The sequence below is a fragment of the Pipistrellus kuhlii genome, unplaced genomic scaffold (genome assembly GCF_014108245.1).
Source record: "Pipistrellus kuhlii isolate mPipKuh1 unplaced genomic scaffold, mPipKuh1.p scaffold_m20_p_93, whole genome shotgun sequence".
Classification (NCBI taxonomy): Eukaryota; Metazoa; Chordata; class Mammalia; order Chiroptera; family Vespertilionidae; genus Pipistrellus; species Pipistrellus kuhlii.
The window spans coordinates 165,745-179,194 of record NW_023425599.1 but is presented as its reverse complement, the minus strand read 5'-3'; the positions used below and the strand labels follow the sequence as shown (position 1 = coordinate 179,194).

Sequence of the window (13,450 nt, the reverse complement as noted above, 5' to 3'; positions counted from 1 at the left end):
TTTCTTTGAATTACCTCAGAGCTTTTTATTCTTTGAAGAATTACTAATTATTTTGTGTTTTGCAAGTGCCCAGTTTTTGTGACATGAGCTGTTATTTCAAAATGGTTAAATGCATTTTAAATGGGGTTTTGACAACCATGAAGTAATTTGTAGAGCATACTGAATGCTTTTGTGTAGTGTTTCTTGGAGAAAGAGCTGACTCATCATGATGTTTATTTGAAGATGTGGTTTGTTTAGAGATCTGTAGTTTCTGTGAGTCCTCTTAAATCATTGACATGATTTAAAAGGTGATCTTGTATTATCTTTTGGAGGGCAAAGGAGAGGTCATATCAAAGTCACTAAACCAACACTATAGTTCTAGTTTGTGCACTAAATGAGTTACAGCATAAACTGCAAGCTTGCCTGTTGTGCCTTAGGAAGAAATGCTCTATTTAGTTGTCTTTATTAAATGTTGAATACAAGTGTCTTGAGTTAAAGGAACGGTAGGAATGGCTTACTCTAGTCTCTCTACCAGTGAGAAACACAAGTGTTGGAGAGCATATAACTCATCCGAGGTCACCGAGTAAGATTCCAAAGAAAGACAGAAAGAGAGGGGAGCACCTGTCTCAGAGACACTAGGCCCCAGGAAAAGTCTCCTTAAAGAATTTGGAACCATGAGCCAGAGTGCCAAAGGTGAAGCAGAGAGGAGGCAGCAGGAGGCATGTTATTACATTCCACCTCTTTACCCAAGCAGGTTTGAGAAGCACGGGAGGTGGCCCAGACAGAGCAGACACTGGAGGCCTCCATGGCTTTCCTCGTCGGACACATGGCAGGTGAGGAAAGGCGTGTCTCCACTGCACCTGCTTGCAGTGCCAGCAGCTACTGGGACACGCACACTGGCTCAGGTTTGCCAGTGACCTTGCACTGCTGCCCAGACCCAGTCCTCAGCCTTGGTCTGAGGATTTGGCCCACACGGTACGTTCTTTTTTAGTGGGCTGGCTTCTGGGGAAATGCTGTGTGAGATCCAAGGGCGTATTTATTATGGGACATTTACTTAAACTATTCGAATGACCACAATACAATTATTTTTAGGCACCACAGGGGAGAGGAAACCAAATCTATACTCTGGTTGAAATACCGTAAGCCCAGCCCTAAACCAGTTTGGCTCAGTGGATAGAGCGTCAGCCTGTGGACTGAAGGGTCCCAGGCACATACCCAGTAGGGAGTGTGCAGGAGTCAGCTGATCAATGTTTCTCTCTCATCGATGTTTCTAACTCTCTATCCATCTCCCTTCCTCTCTATAAATCGAAAAAATATTTTTTTTAAAAGAAAAGAAATACCTTAAGCCCACTTCTTGAATGTTGTTGGGGTGTTGAGTAAGCTTAAAATTGTTATTTTTCAGCCCTGGCTAGTAATGTCTTACAATTATTATAGAAAACAAAATCACTATGGAAGTAGTTGTGGCCTCATTGCCTCCCCTTCTCCCTTTCCCTCGAGGGTTTTGAGGGCCCCTAGGAGGCTAAGACACCTATCTGTTGCTGCCAGGTTGGCTTATGAAATAGATGTTTTGTTTTTAAGAAGCTCCTTTTATTTATTGAATGTATACTCCTGAGTTGCAGAAAAGTTGGAGTGCCCACAGTTAGTAGTGCTCAGTTGTATGTTAACTAAGTGTGCTTTCAGGACATGGAGAAATCTGAATATTCAAAATGATGATTGTGAACTAGAGTAGAACATTTCTGATTCTGCTGTCTATACGTTAAGAATGATGTGTTAGTTCTGTGGGCACCAACTGTTCCTGACCAAGTTGTATGTGGGGAGTGTGCATGTGGTGCCATGCACATTGTACAGTTAAAGTCTGGTGGCCTCCTAGAGGCATCCTTTTGTAAAAGGAATATCTGCAAAACCAAAATTCTATCTGAAACGTGCAGGAGAAGCAGGGTTAAGTCACTGAGGATGCTCAGTGCTGCTGTTGCTGTGGACAGCTGGCTAATGTGAAGGCTCCACATTGAGAGCCTCGCCTGGAGGAAGATGCCCGCCGGGGGAGTGCTGCTGTGAAGTGGGTATGTTATTGTTAAGGGACTTTTTTGTTGAATGTCCACATGCTGTATGTACATACATTATTGCAACAACTAAGTGAACTTGACCTTATTTAGTCTACTTCCACACTGTTGAATGAGGTGTGCCCCACTTTGAGTAGTTTATCTGAGAGTGGTTAGCTAGGTCTGGCTAAAGTCCAAAGGTCTGCATACCCCAAGGCCATCGCTGCCTAGCCTGTGAAGGTGACGGAGGAAGGATAGGCGAGAGAGAAGGAGAGGGAGAGGGAGAGGGAGAGGGAGAGGGAGAGGGAGAGAGAGGGAGAGGGAGGGGGAGAGGGGGAGAGGGGGAGAGGGGGAGAGGGGGAGAGGGGGAGAGGGGGGGAGAGGGGGGGGAGGGGGGGGAGGGGGGGAGGGGAGAGGGAGAGGGAGAGGGAGAGAGAGAGAGATTGGAGAGAGGGGGGGGGGGCATGGCTTGTCTCCTCCCCCACCTTGTCTTTTTAGTGAATGATTTATAATCAGTTTGAGGAAAATAACTGGTTGTCTGAGCAGCAGTTCTGAGAAGGATGTGTACTGATAGGGAAGCATACCTGGAAGATAAACTAAGACCCCCTTCATAGCACCACTGGCTCATTCTAGCAGACGAGCTAAAGGAGTGAGAAATGCCATGAAGACAAGTGCTTACAGGAGAAGGGAAAGAACTACTTAGGGGAGACACACACACACACACACACACACACACACACACACACACACACACACGGGGCGGGGGGGGGGGGGCACGACTCTTTGGGGAACAGAGGGAATTAATGCCGTGCATGGTGACCCAGCACGGTGGCAGGGAACCTCGGAGCGATCCTTGTTTGGTGGCTTCGTGGCCTGATACTGTGGCAGGAGCAGTTATGGCCGTGAGTGCTCACCTTCCCCGAGCACAGCCGCTGGGGCTGAGGCATGGAGACATGGCCTGAACCGGCCCACCCAACGGGTCGCTGTCACGGAGGCTGACCACTAGTCCAAGGTCGTCTTTCCTGAATCAGGGTAGACTGAGGCTGGAAGCTGTGGTGTGGTTCCATCTTCCCATAGCTGAACAGATGAATATTTGTCCAATGTTCTCAGTCCTTTAAAATGACTGCAATGGCCCAGCGGGTATGGCTCAGGCGTTGAGCATCGACCTATGAACCAGGAGATCATAGTTCGATTCCTGATCACGGGACATGCAGGAGGCAGGCGATCAATAATTCTTTCTCATTATTGATACTTTTCTCTCTCTTCCTTCCCCTTCCTCTCTGAAACCAATAAGAAAGTAATAAAATAAAAATAAACAAATAAAATGAAAAGAAAGCACTTACCTGGAAACTCCCTGGGAATTTATTTATAAACCAAATCATGTACCATATTTCCTCATATGTTATTTATTCTTCATTGGGATCACATTGGTGGGATTCTTAGTAATACTGAACTATAACACCACAACATGTGAATATGAAAAAGGTACAGAAAACTTTAAGGTATTGAAATACTTTATTTAAAAGAAGCATTCAGCCAGCATGCTGACATGGACATCAGACTAATAGTCTAGAAATTCTGATTCTTTTGGTCTGGTGGCTAACCCTCTCTTTTTAGCAGCTGTCTAACTTATCTTTAGAATTGCTGAGGCTAAAGTGGGGCATTAGTCGTTTAACAAAAAATACAGGCGGATGCAAAAAAGTAGCCTCTTACTTTAAATTTGTTCTATGCGTTTCTAGGTTTTTAAAAAGTCTTGTATCACATTTAAAGGTCTTATAATGTGTGTATGATTTACTTTTTAAATGTAAATCATTTTTTACTTTTCAGTTGCAGGTGACATACAATATTAATGTTAGTTTCTGGATATGCCCTAGTGGTTGACCTTACATAATTTACTAAGTGGTCATTCGATAAATCTCAGGTCCATTCGACATAAGGTTTCGTGGTTGTTAATGTTGGAGTTAGAACTCTTCTGGGTTCCTCTCGCAGCATTTCTCCTCCCCACCTCTCTGTTATCTTTGATATTTTCCAAAATGTGAATGACTTGGGAGCTGGGTAGAATGGACAGAAAATGAGTAGTGGCCTCGTCAGTGTTAGTCATCAAAACCTGGAGCATTCTGTTCAGTGGAAGGTATTGTTGGGATAGACAAGCCCTCCTGTGTTTAACACTTACACTGCCTCAGAGAAATGCAAGCTTTACCCAGTTTAAAAGTGGATTGTAGTCTACAAATGTATTTGCAATTTGGTTATTTATAACTTGGAAGGCATTATTGTATGCAGACTGGTTAAAAGATCAGATTTATTAACCTTATTGTGGTTTAACAAGATACTTTTGCGAAGAAAAATTGTTTCCTTTATAAAGCATTTTTACATATTTGGCCTACCCAGTTTCCTGAGGTTGAATTCACTGTTATTCCTATTTTATTTTTAGAACTAGAGGCCCAGTGCATGAAATTTGTGCACTTGGCAGAGGTCCCCTCAGCCCAGCCTGCCCCCTCTCACAAATTGGGAGCCCTCAGGGGATGTCCTGCTGACGGCTTAGACCTGCTCCCCAGCATCCCTCTGTGGGAGGTGACTGGGCAGATCAGGGGAAGGCGCCAGCCCCATCACCCCACTGCTGGCTGCTGCAGCTGCCAAGGAGTTTTCATTAACACGGACTCCAGTCCCTTCACCACGAAAAATGCATTTTCAAGATGTCTCTTTCGTAGGATATATTTATATTTTTTCTTTTTTCTTCCTTTGTCCGTCCTTTCCTTTCCTTTCCTTTCCTTTCCTTTCCTTTCCTTTCCTTTCCTTTCCTTTCCTTTCCTTTCCTTTCCTTTCCTTTCCTTTCCCTCCCTCCCTCCCTTCTTTCTTTTTTTTTTTTTTTTTTTTTTTTTTTTTTTTTTTGCCTCACCTGAGGTTATTTTTCCATTGATTTTTAGATAGCATAGAAGAGAGAGGGAAAGACAGAGCGAAACTGTGAGAGGGACACTTCGATTGGTTGCCTCCTGCTTGAACCCTGACCTGGGCCCTGGCCAGGGAGAAGCCTGCAACCTAGGTACATGCCCTTGATCAGAATCAAACCCAGACCCTGAGATTGGCAGGCTGAGGCTCTATCCACTGAGCCAAACTGGCTAGGGCAGGATATGACATTTCTTAGCCCCTCCAGCAGCAGACCTTAGTTTTTCATCCAGGAGTGAGGTGGAAAAACCCTAGATCATCTTCTTGGATTCTTATTACCCAAGTTACCAAGAACACAGTGAGTGGCGTACCGGGAGCTTAACCAATGAGCAGTCAGAAAAAATGTTTCCTCTGTAGGTCACGCACAGAGGCCCCCCTGCATTGTGTCTGCTGGGGTGGGGGTGGGGGGTGCTGCCTGCCCGGATGCCGCTATCTTTGTGGTGGAGTGATAGTTGATTTGCATATTACTGTATTTTTCGGACCATAAGACGCACTTTTTTCCCCCCAGAAGTGGGGGGAAAAAGTCCCTGCGTCTTATGGTCCAAATATAGCCTACACATATACTTTTAAAAAAAGGTTTTTTACTTGCCCGGCTCTGTGTGGTCTCTGTGTGCTTGCCCGGCTCTAAAATGGTTCTAAATGCTGCTGTTTACTATACAGGGTTGATTACATGTGTTTATGACTGTGATGTTGGATTTTAATGCACATAAAATATTTTAGGACACTATTTGTTTCAGAATCTTTTTTTCTTCATTTCCCTTCTCTAAAAACTGGTGCGTCTTATGGTCTGGAGTGTCTTATGGTCCGAAAAATACGGTAGATTAAATGTTTTAGTAGGTGTTACTAAATGACGGCCATGCACAGAATACTTTGCTCCCCCTCTCCCCCAGTACTTATGTTTTGGGTTATCAGTAATGCAAAAATTCATTCATCCCTGTCCCAGCTGGCCCAATGCACATGTGTAGGATGATCTGTTGAGTGCAGGGATAGGAAAATGGTCACGTGGAGAGGCTCCTGTGCTCACAGTACCACAGGGGGTGTCATGAAGAACCACGGGCTCCTGAGAGTAAGCTCAGTGCAAAGGCATTCACAGAGTGTTCATTCCTCAGCAAACAGGTGGCCGGGCAGGGAGGGTTGGGGGCCTTGCAGAAGCCATGGCCAGAGAACTCCAGGGCAGTGTTCATTGTTGATCTTCACCCAAGGATATTTTCCCACTGATTCTTAGAGGGAGTGGAGGGAGGGAGAGAGATGTGAGACACATCGATTGATTGCCTCCCGTACGTATCACAACAACCAGGGCCAGTGATGGAGCCTGCAACTGAGGTACATGATATTGACTGGAATCGAACCCACGGCCCTTAAGTCCATGGGCTGATGCTCTATCCTCAGAGCCAAACCAGCTAGGGCAACTTGAACACCATTTGTAACCCCCTCCTTTAAAAAAAATAAAAATAATAATTTTCATCAATTGTTTTTTTTCACAGAGAGAAAGGGAAAGGGATAGAGAGCTAGAAACATCAGTGAGAGAGAAACATCAATCAGCTGTCTCCTGCTCAGTCCCACTAGGGATGTGTGTGCAACCAAGGTACATGCCCTTGACCGGAATCGAACCTGGGACCTTTCAGTCCAAACCAGTTAGGGCCCCCCCTCCTTGATGGGTGATTTGTCTGATTTTAGTGCCTTTCGTGTATTTTAAGTGAAAAAGGCCAAGTGATCCTTTAGGACACGTGTCAAACACAAGGCCCGCGGGCCAAATCCGTCCCGCCAGGCCTTGCAATGTGGCCCGCACCACACTGTCATCACTGCACTCCGCTGCGTTTCCATCACAATGACAGTTTATGACTGTTCAGTAAACCATTCGGCCCGCGATTTAGGCTAGATTTTAGATTTTGGCCCCTTCTCTGATTGAGTTCGACACCCCTACTTTAGGAAGAGCTGAACACGCGGAAAGGCCAGGATATGTGTGCCACAGGACTTGTGTGCCTGTTGCTTGTTGTGGTCTCTGAGAATCACAATGACAAACGAGTGGCAAGATCTCAGGTTCCCTGAGTGCCCAGGAGGGAAAGGAAAAGGTATTCAGTAGACCTGTCTCTTTAAAAGGCAGGATTTGCCTATGTTCCCCAGTGACACAGGTACACATAGCAAAACTACCCTGAAAGGTATCTTGTTTTGTGATCTCACTCATATATGCTTGAACTCTGAAATTTTGCCTTTTCAAATTAATGTCTCTAGATAAAGATTTACTTCACCTATTATGGAATAGACTTTTCTGAAATATTAGCTGTTTAAATGCAAATAGATGCTTTCCTGATAATGACTGTTTATTGCAATTTCACAATAGATTTTTCTCTTGTAAACTCTATTGAAATAAAAATAGGTCTTATAAAATAATTTTAAGAAGGCATATTTTCCCAGTTGACGTACAATATTATATTAGTTTCTGGTGTACAACATAGCGATTAGATACTTATATAACTTATAAAGTGATCCACCTGACAGTATATGTAGTTATTACAATATTATTGACTACTAGTAGCCTGGTGCACAAAATTCATGCACATTAAAAGGGAATTAATTAGAGGAAATGATTTAATATTGCTACTTAGTGAAATTCATCTTAATATCTCCCTCCTGTCAGAGTCTGGGACACACATCTCATGTTTTCCGTTCTGTCATGGCGGCTGTTAATGGCTTATTTAAGGTTTGTTAGTTGGGAAACCTGGGTCATTGTGGAGACCCACACTGGAGCATTGGCACTCTTACAGCACGTTGGAAGTTCTGCCCGTCAGACGAGCTGCTGGCGTTTGTGGTGTGACTCGGGAAGACTTCCCTGAGCAGCTGATCTGTGGGAAGGACTCTGTCGGGGTCAGCATTGTTCACCATCTGATGGGGGTTCATTCCTTACAGACAGGGGAGACATTCTTGCCAGCTTCTTCTGCCCCTTTTCCCTTCTCTGGAGGACACCCAGTGGTCTCTTGTCAGACAAGGAGGACAGTGGGACTCTCGGGAGGTGTCTGAACCATAGCCTGGGGTTGACCTGGGCTTTTCATCCTAGTACCTTCTTCTGGGGCACTCCCTTCTCCCCCCCCCCCCCCCCCCCCCCCACACACACACACACACCTAAAAACAAGTCTGGGCTCTTCCAAAGTAGAGAGGCTCATTTGCAGTTCCTTTGTAAGAGGAACCCATGAGAATTACAGATGGATTTGGGTTAAAAATCCCAGCTCAGCTGCTTACCTAACCCTTAGCTACGTTTCTTAATCGTTTTGTCTTCCTTGTGGAAGGGGAAGTGACTTCCTCCTCTGGAGGCTGTTGGCCATCCAGCTGGGCGGTGGCTGTCGGGGCTTCCTGGACCATCACCTCTTTGACTTCAGGCGCCGCTGGGAATGCCTGACCTGGAAGCTAGCTGGTTTGGGCTGTGCAGGAGCGAAGTGTGTGCAGCTCTGTTCCTGGGGGCTGGCCTTTTCCATTCTGTCACAAGCAGTCAGAGCACATTAGCCTAGAAACACGGAGGAGCACATGGCAAAAGCTGCTGGAGCATTGGGGTACGTAGCACCTTCATTGCAAGAGCAAGGGGTCTCCTCCCTTTCCTCTTCCAAGGGGCTGTGCTGCTTTTTGAGCCAGGAAGTGCTAGTAGCTCTTTATTCAGAAGCATTGTGGGCCTTTTCCAAACGTGTCGGGTGTATTTTTCTACCTCACCCACATCCCTAGGTCCTAGGAGAATTCACTTGAAATAGCAGCTATAATAACATATATATATATAAAAGCTGAAGCGACCGGATGTCCAGCCGGTAGCTATGAACACACACTGACCACCAGTGGGCATCTGTTCAACACAGGAGCTGCCACACGACAGCAGCTTTGCAGAGTGCCCTTTTGCACTCTGGAATCCCTGGGGGGATGTTAGACTGCTGGTTTTGGCCCCATCCTCACAGGCCAGGTTGAGGGACCCCACTCATTCCGCAGATACCCTTTGAGCCCCAGCACCGCCCCAGGTGAGGCCAACCGGAGAGGGACCTGGGAAGTTGGCTCAGGTGTGTCCGGCCCGTCTCACCCAATCCTGCCCTGCCCCGTGCGCCCCCTCCCCTCCAAACACACACACCACCACCACCTTCTAGATAATTTCCTTTCAATGTGCACAAGTCTGTGCACCGGGCCTCTAGTTTCTTGTTAACGGGTAGATCCCAGAGAGCCTTGGCTGAGCATTAGAGGAGTGGGGCACTGGACTGTCCTCCATTCTAGTCATGATCTTAGGAGCACGCGGGCACGCGTGCTGCCTGTGAAGGGTGTAGCCCATCTCACCTGGTGCACGGTAAGTTTGCGCTGCCGATCCTGGACTGTGGTGTAGGCTGAAGAACTTTGGGGGGTATTTGCCGACATGCTAGAGGATTGCCCATGGCAGACATGGTGTCCAGGATGCCCGTAGCCGAGTGGAGAGCCAGAGGAGGGGACGGCCCATCCTGGGTAAGCTTGTGGGGAGCTCAGAGTGTCCCTAAAGCACACCGCGCTCGGGCCACTCGGGCCCTGTGTGAGATGCGGAATCCCTCCTCTGCTCGCCACCAGCTCTCTCGGCTGCTGCTCTGCCTGCTGCCCACCAGACAGCGCTGTGCCTATGCTTGTGGTTTCTGAACCTTCTCTGCCTTTTCATTTCCATGTTCTGCTCAGCCCCTTACCTAGTATCCCTCTCCCGTGTCAGAGGAAGTGTCCCCCTTCTCCCCAGCCTTCGTGAGTGTGTGCTTTCTCTCCTCCGTCCCGAGTTCACTCCTAACTCGGTGGCCGTCGGTCTTCCTTCCTCTTCGAGCGCACAACACACGGTGTCTCCCTTTCCTGCAGAAATCTCCAACCTGCTCACCCTTCTGTCTAGGAGGTTCTCAAAGAAGGCTCTGAGGTACCCGGTGGTCCCCGAGGCCCTGGTTCTGCAGCCTGCTCCCCTGGGCCTGCTCTAAAGGCAGCAGTGACTCCCTGGCACCTCTGGAGCCCAGGCCCTCTCAGTCCTCACTCTGCTTTGTTTTCTCTGCAAGGTGTGTTTATTCGCTGTTTACCCAGTAGATCATTTCACTAACGGAGATGATTAGGGTGCAGTTTTGCCACTGAGGGGTGTACAGTTGATTGGCAGTCACAGTGCCCGTGGTAGTCGTCCTGGAGTGGCCAGGCTCCTGGTGGCTCTGTTGAGATACTCCTGGGCCGGCGTGCAGACATCCTCTTGTTCTCGGTGAGACTCCCCTGGAGCACCGCACAGACTGGCGGAGTGGAGGTTCTCCTCGAGGTGCAGCTCTTGTGAGTCCTAATGGCCTGTTCCCAGGTTCACCCCGGCCGAGTCTGGCTGGTGTGGATGGCACGCTGACAGGCATGATTGGTGATCCCTGTGGACAGCGAGCTGCTGTGTCCCCAGCTAGCGTCTGCGATGCATGACCTTCTTTGTGAGGGTGCCCGTACCACACCGCTGTGGATGGCTACGGCTGCCTCGTTAGAGCCTGAGATGGAGGAGGCTCCTGCTGGGGGCGTGGCTTAGGGGGATCCCCTGCCTCCCTTTCTAAGGGGGCTCCCACCTGTGTTTGAAGCCCTGGCCCAGTGACCTCTGTGGCCCAGTCTGAGGTGTCCCTGACTGGCTTCCATGGTACCAATGCCTGTGCAGCCGGAGCCCCAGGAACTGGCTCTGAGCATGCCTCTGTTGGCATGTTTCTGGCGAAGGCACATGCCATGAGTGCTGGCCCCTCGGAGCGGACCGTGCCTAGCGCGGGCAGCCATGGGTCCAGCAAACTCGTTTTGGTTTGCTTTTCTCTGTCCAGCCCTCCATCCTGGGGAGCAGAGGGAGCTGTAGTCTGAGGGCATCATTAGTGGTGGCAGCTAGTCATTTCCCCTCTAGAGCGGATCCGGTTTCTGGTTCCCTGCCTTGTGCCGGAATGTCTGTGGAGAGGAGCGCTGTGCGGCTTCCTTTCTGCTGCCTCCACGTGGCCTGCAGGGTCGTGCAGAGTGACAACCATTGGCAAACCGTGCTGAGAGCTAGCGTCAGCCGCAGGTGGGGAGGACGAGACGGTTGCTCTCACAATGGACGTGTCATCTAAAGGTTTTTATAGTGACTTCGTCTCCACCCCCTTTCTTGCTCTATGTTGTCTGTTGTCCCGAGCTGCAGGGAGCAGACCACGTCGGGATCGTGGCGGGGAGATGTCACACTTATGATTTTATCCCCTTCTCAGGGGTTACCAGTGTCCATGTAATGGAGAGAGGCGAACCCTCTGCAGGGGGTGGGGGGCATCTGTGTCATCCTGACAGCTCAGAAGAAGTAGCGCGCTCTCCGCGCTCCGAGCCAGCGCAGTGCCCTCATGGCTGAGAGGCACTTCACTGCCCGTGTGAGCACCCGCACGTGCCCTTAAGGTAGATGCGCAAGAAGTGAGTTGGAAAGAGACTCCTCCATGCTAGGGCAGCAGTAATGTAGAGATAGCGCCATCCAGTTGAGTTCTGAGATGCCAGACACCAGTGTAAATATCTAAGAAATTGGAAGACCAAAGTAAAGACTGGCATTTATAAAGCAAGTAATGGTGTGTCTTTCCTTGAATGTTTTAGAAAACCTCGAATCAATTCTCAGCTGGTGGCGCAGCAGGTGGCACAGCAGTATGCCACCCCACCACCCCCAAAGAAGGAGAAGAAGGAGAAAGTTGAAAAGCAAGACAAAGAGAAACCCGAGAAAGATAAAGAGATTAGTCCCAGTGTTACCAAGAAAAATACTAACAAGAAAACAAAGTAAGTTCCTGGGTAACTCGGCATGATATGTTGTTTTGCAGGTGAATCAGAGATATCTTTTAAATGTCTCTCTTGGTCCCCCGTCCCTTTAGACCAAAGTCCGATGTCCTGAAAGACCCCCCGAGTGAAGCAAACAGCATACAGTCTGCAAATGCTACAACCAAGACCAGCGAGTCAAACCACACCTCCAGGTACGGAAACTAGAACGCAGAGCTCAGTGCTGCTCTGGTGCACTGAGTCCTCCTCCGGACCCAGACGGCTTTGTGCCTGTGGGTTTATAGGCTGAGGGGTAGGGGAGAACTAGGTCTGAGACTGTCAGCTGCGTGCGCGCGCGCTGCTTTATACCACTGTGGCCAAACGGGAGACAGATGCATTGATCATATTGGAAAGGCCCAGAGCTTTGCTAACGGCGGTGGTTTCTGGGACTGCTGAGGGCAAGCTGCAGGTTTTATGGTCAGCTGTGGCATGTGGTGGGTGTCATGAAATCTGTGTGTTGATGTCTGCCAGAACCGCTTCTGATCCGTAGCTTATGTAACTGTCCCCTTGGTGGTGCTTTCAGGCCCCGGCTGAAAAACGTGGACAGGAGCACCGCGCAGCAGCTGGCAGTGACTGTGGGTAACGTGACCGTCATCATCACAGACTTTAAGGAAAAGACTCGCTCCTCCTCCACGTCCTCCTCCACAGTGACCTCCAGCGCAGGCTCCGAACAGCAGCACCAGAGCAGCTCGGGCTCGGAGAGCACAGACAAGGGCTCCTCCCGCTCCTCCACGCCCAAGGGCGACCTGTCCGCAGTGAACGACGAGTCTTTCTGAAATTGCACATGGAGTCGTGGAAACTATGAATCAGGGTCTGAAATTCACACCTCCACCTGCCCGTGCTGCGTGCGCCTGGAGAACCTTCTGTGGACATCGGCCTATCGCGATGCTGCCAGGATCGTGTCTGCTTGCCATGGGCGTTTGGCCACCAAGGAATTTCGCACCCTGACGATTACTCTTGACACTTTTATGTATTCCATTGTTTTATATGATTTTCCTAACAATCATTTATAATTGGATGTGCTCCTGAATCTACTTTTTATATATAAAAAAAAATCTGCTGTGCACAATTTTCCATGTACATTACAACTGGTTTTTGTTTTTGTTTTGTTGGGGGGTGGCCTGGGAGGGGGAGGGAACTTTTATTTATTATGTTCACAAGCTCCATCCTCTCAGCATATCCTTCTAAGTTTATTTCTTTCTTCCAGTTATACTATGTACTATCAGTTTTGATATAACTATATATAAATATAAAATTATATATAAAGGGTTATTTGAAACCAATCCATGGCAACGCTGGTGCTTGATACACTGTGAAGTGAGTACAACCTAGAACAGTTACAGACCCGGGACCGTCCCTTCTACGAAGAGCTGACATTGCATTAAAGCCGGTCTTACAGGAGCTGTGCTCCGGCCCACAGGCAGTGTGGCATGTGTGGAGAGTATGGCTGATAGGAAAGCAGGCCGTTCAGCGGTGTGGTCTCCCTTCCGGACTGCTCGCAGTGCTGGCCGGGCCCTGTACCGCAGCAGCGCCCGGAGCGCCGTGCCGAGGGCGGACTGCGGTGGCAGTGCTGTCTCACGTGGCGCCCGCGAAAACGGCGTTCTGTCCACCATCCCCCGCTCCCAGCCTCTGCTGGGGCTGAGGTCACACTATGAATTGTCGCTTAGTTCTAGGATTAAACCTGAGTAAACTGCATTTTTGGTCCATACAAG

At 48.6% G+C, this 13,450-nt stretch overlaps 1 protein-coding gene across 2 annotated transcripts in view; it reads left to right on the top strand.

Moving 5' to 3' along the window:
* LOC118714008 (RING1 and YY1 binding protein) overlaps positions 1-12,781 on the top strand; it is a 64,355-nt gene extending 51,574 nt beyond the window's left edge. The window contains exons 3-5 of one of the 2 annotated variants that reach the window (XM_036428847.2): positions 11,526-11,702; positions 11,795-11,893; positions 12,262-12,781. In XM_036428847.2, coding sequence (XP_036284740.1) covers positions 11,526-11,702; positions 11,795-11,893; positions 12,262-12,514 — 529 coding nt within the window. In that variant the 3' untranslated portion in view covers positions 12,515-12,781. The remainder of the gene's footprint in view (positions 1-11,525; positions 11,703-11,794; positions 11,894-12,261) is intronic. The other variant, XM_036428848.2, reaches the window with a different exon arrangement.
* The last annotated feature ends 669 nt before the right edge of the window (positions 12,782-13,450 follow it).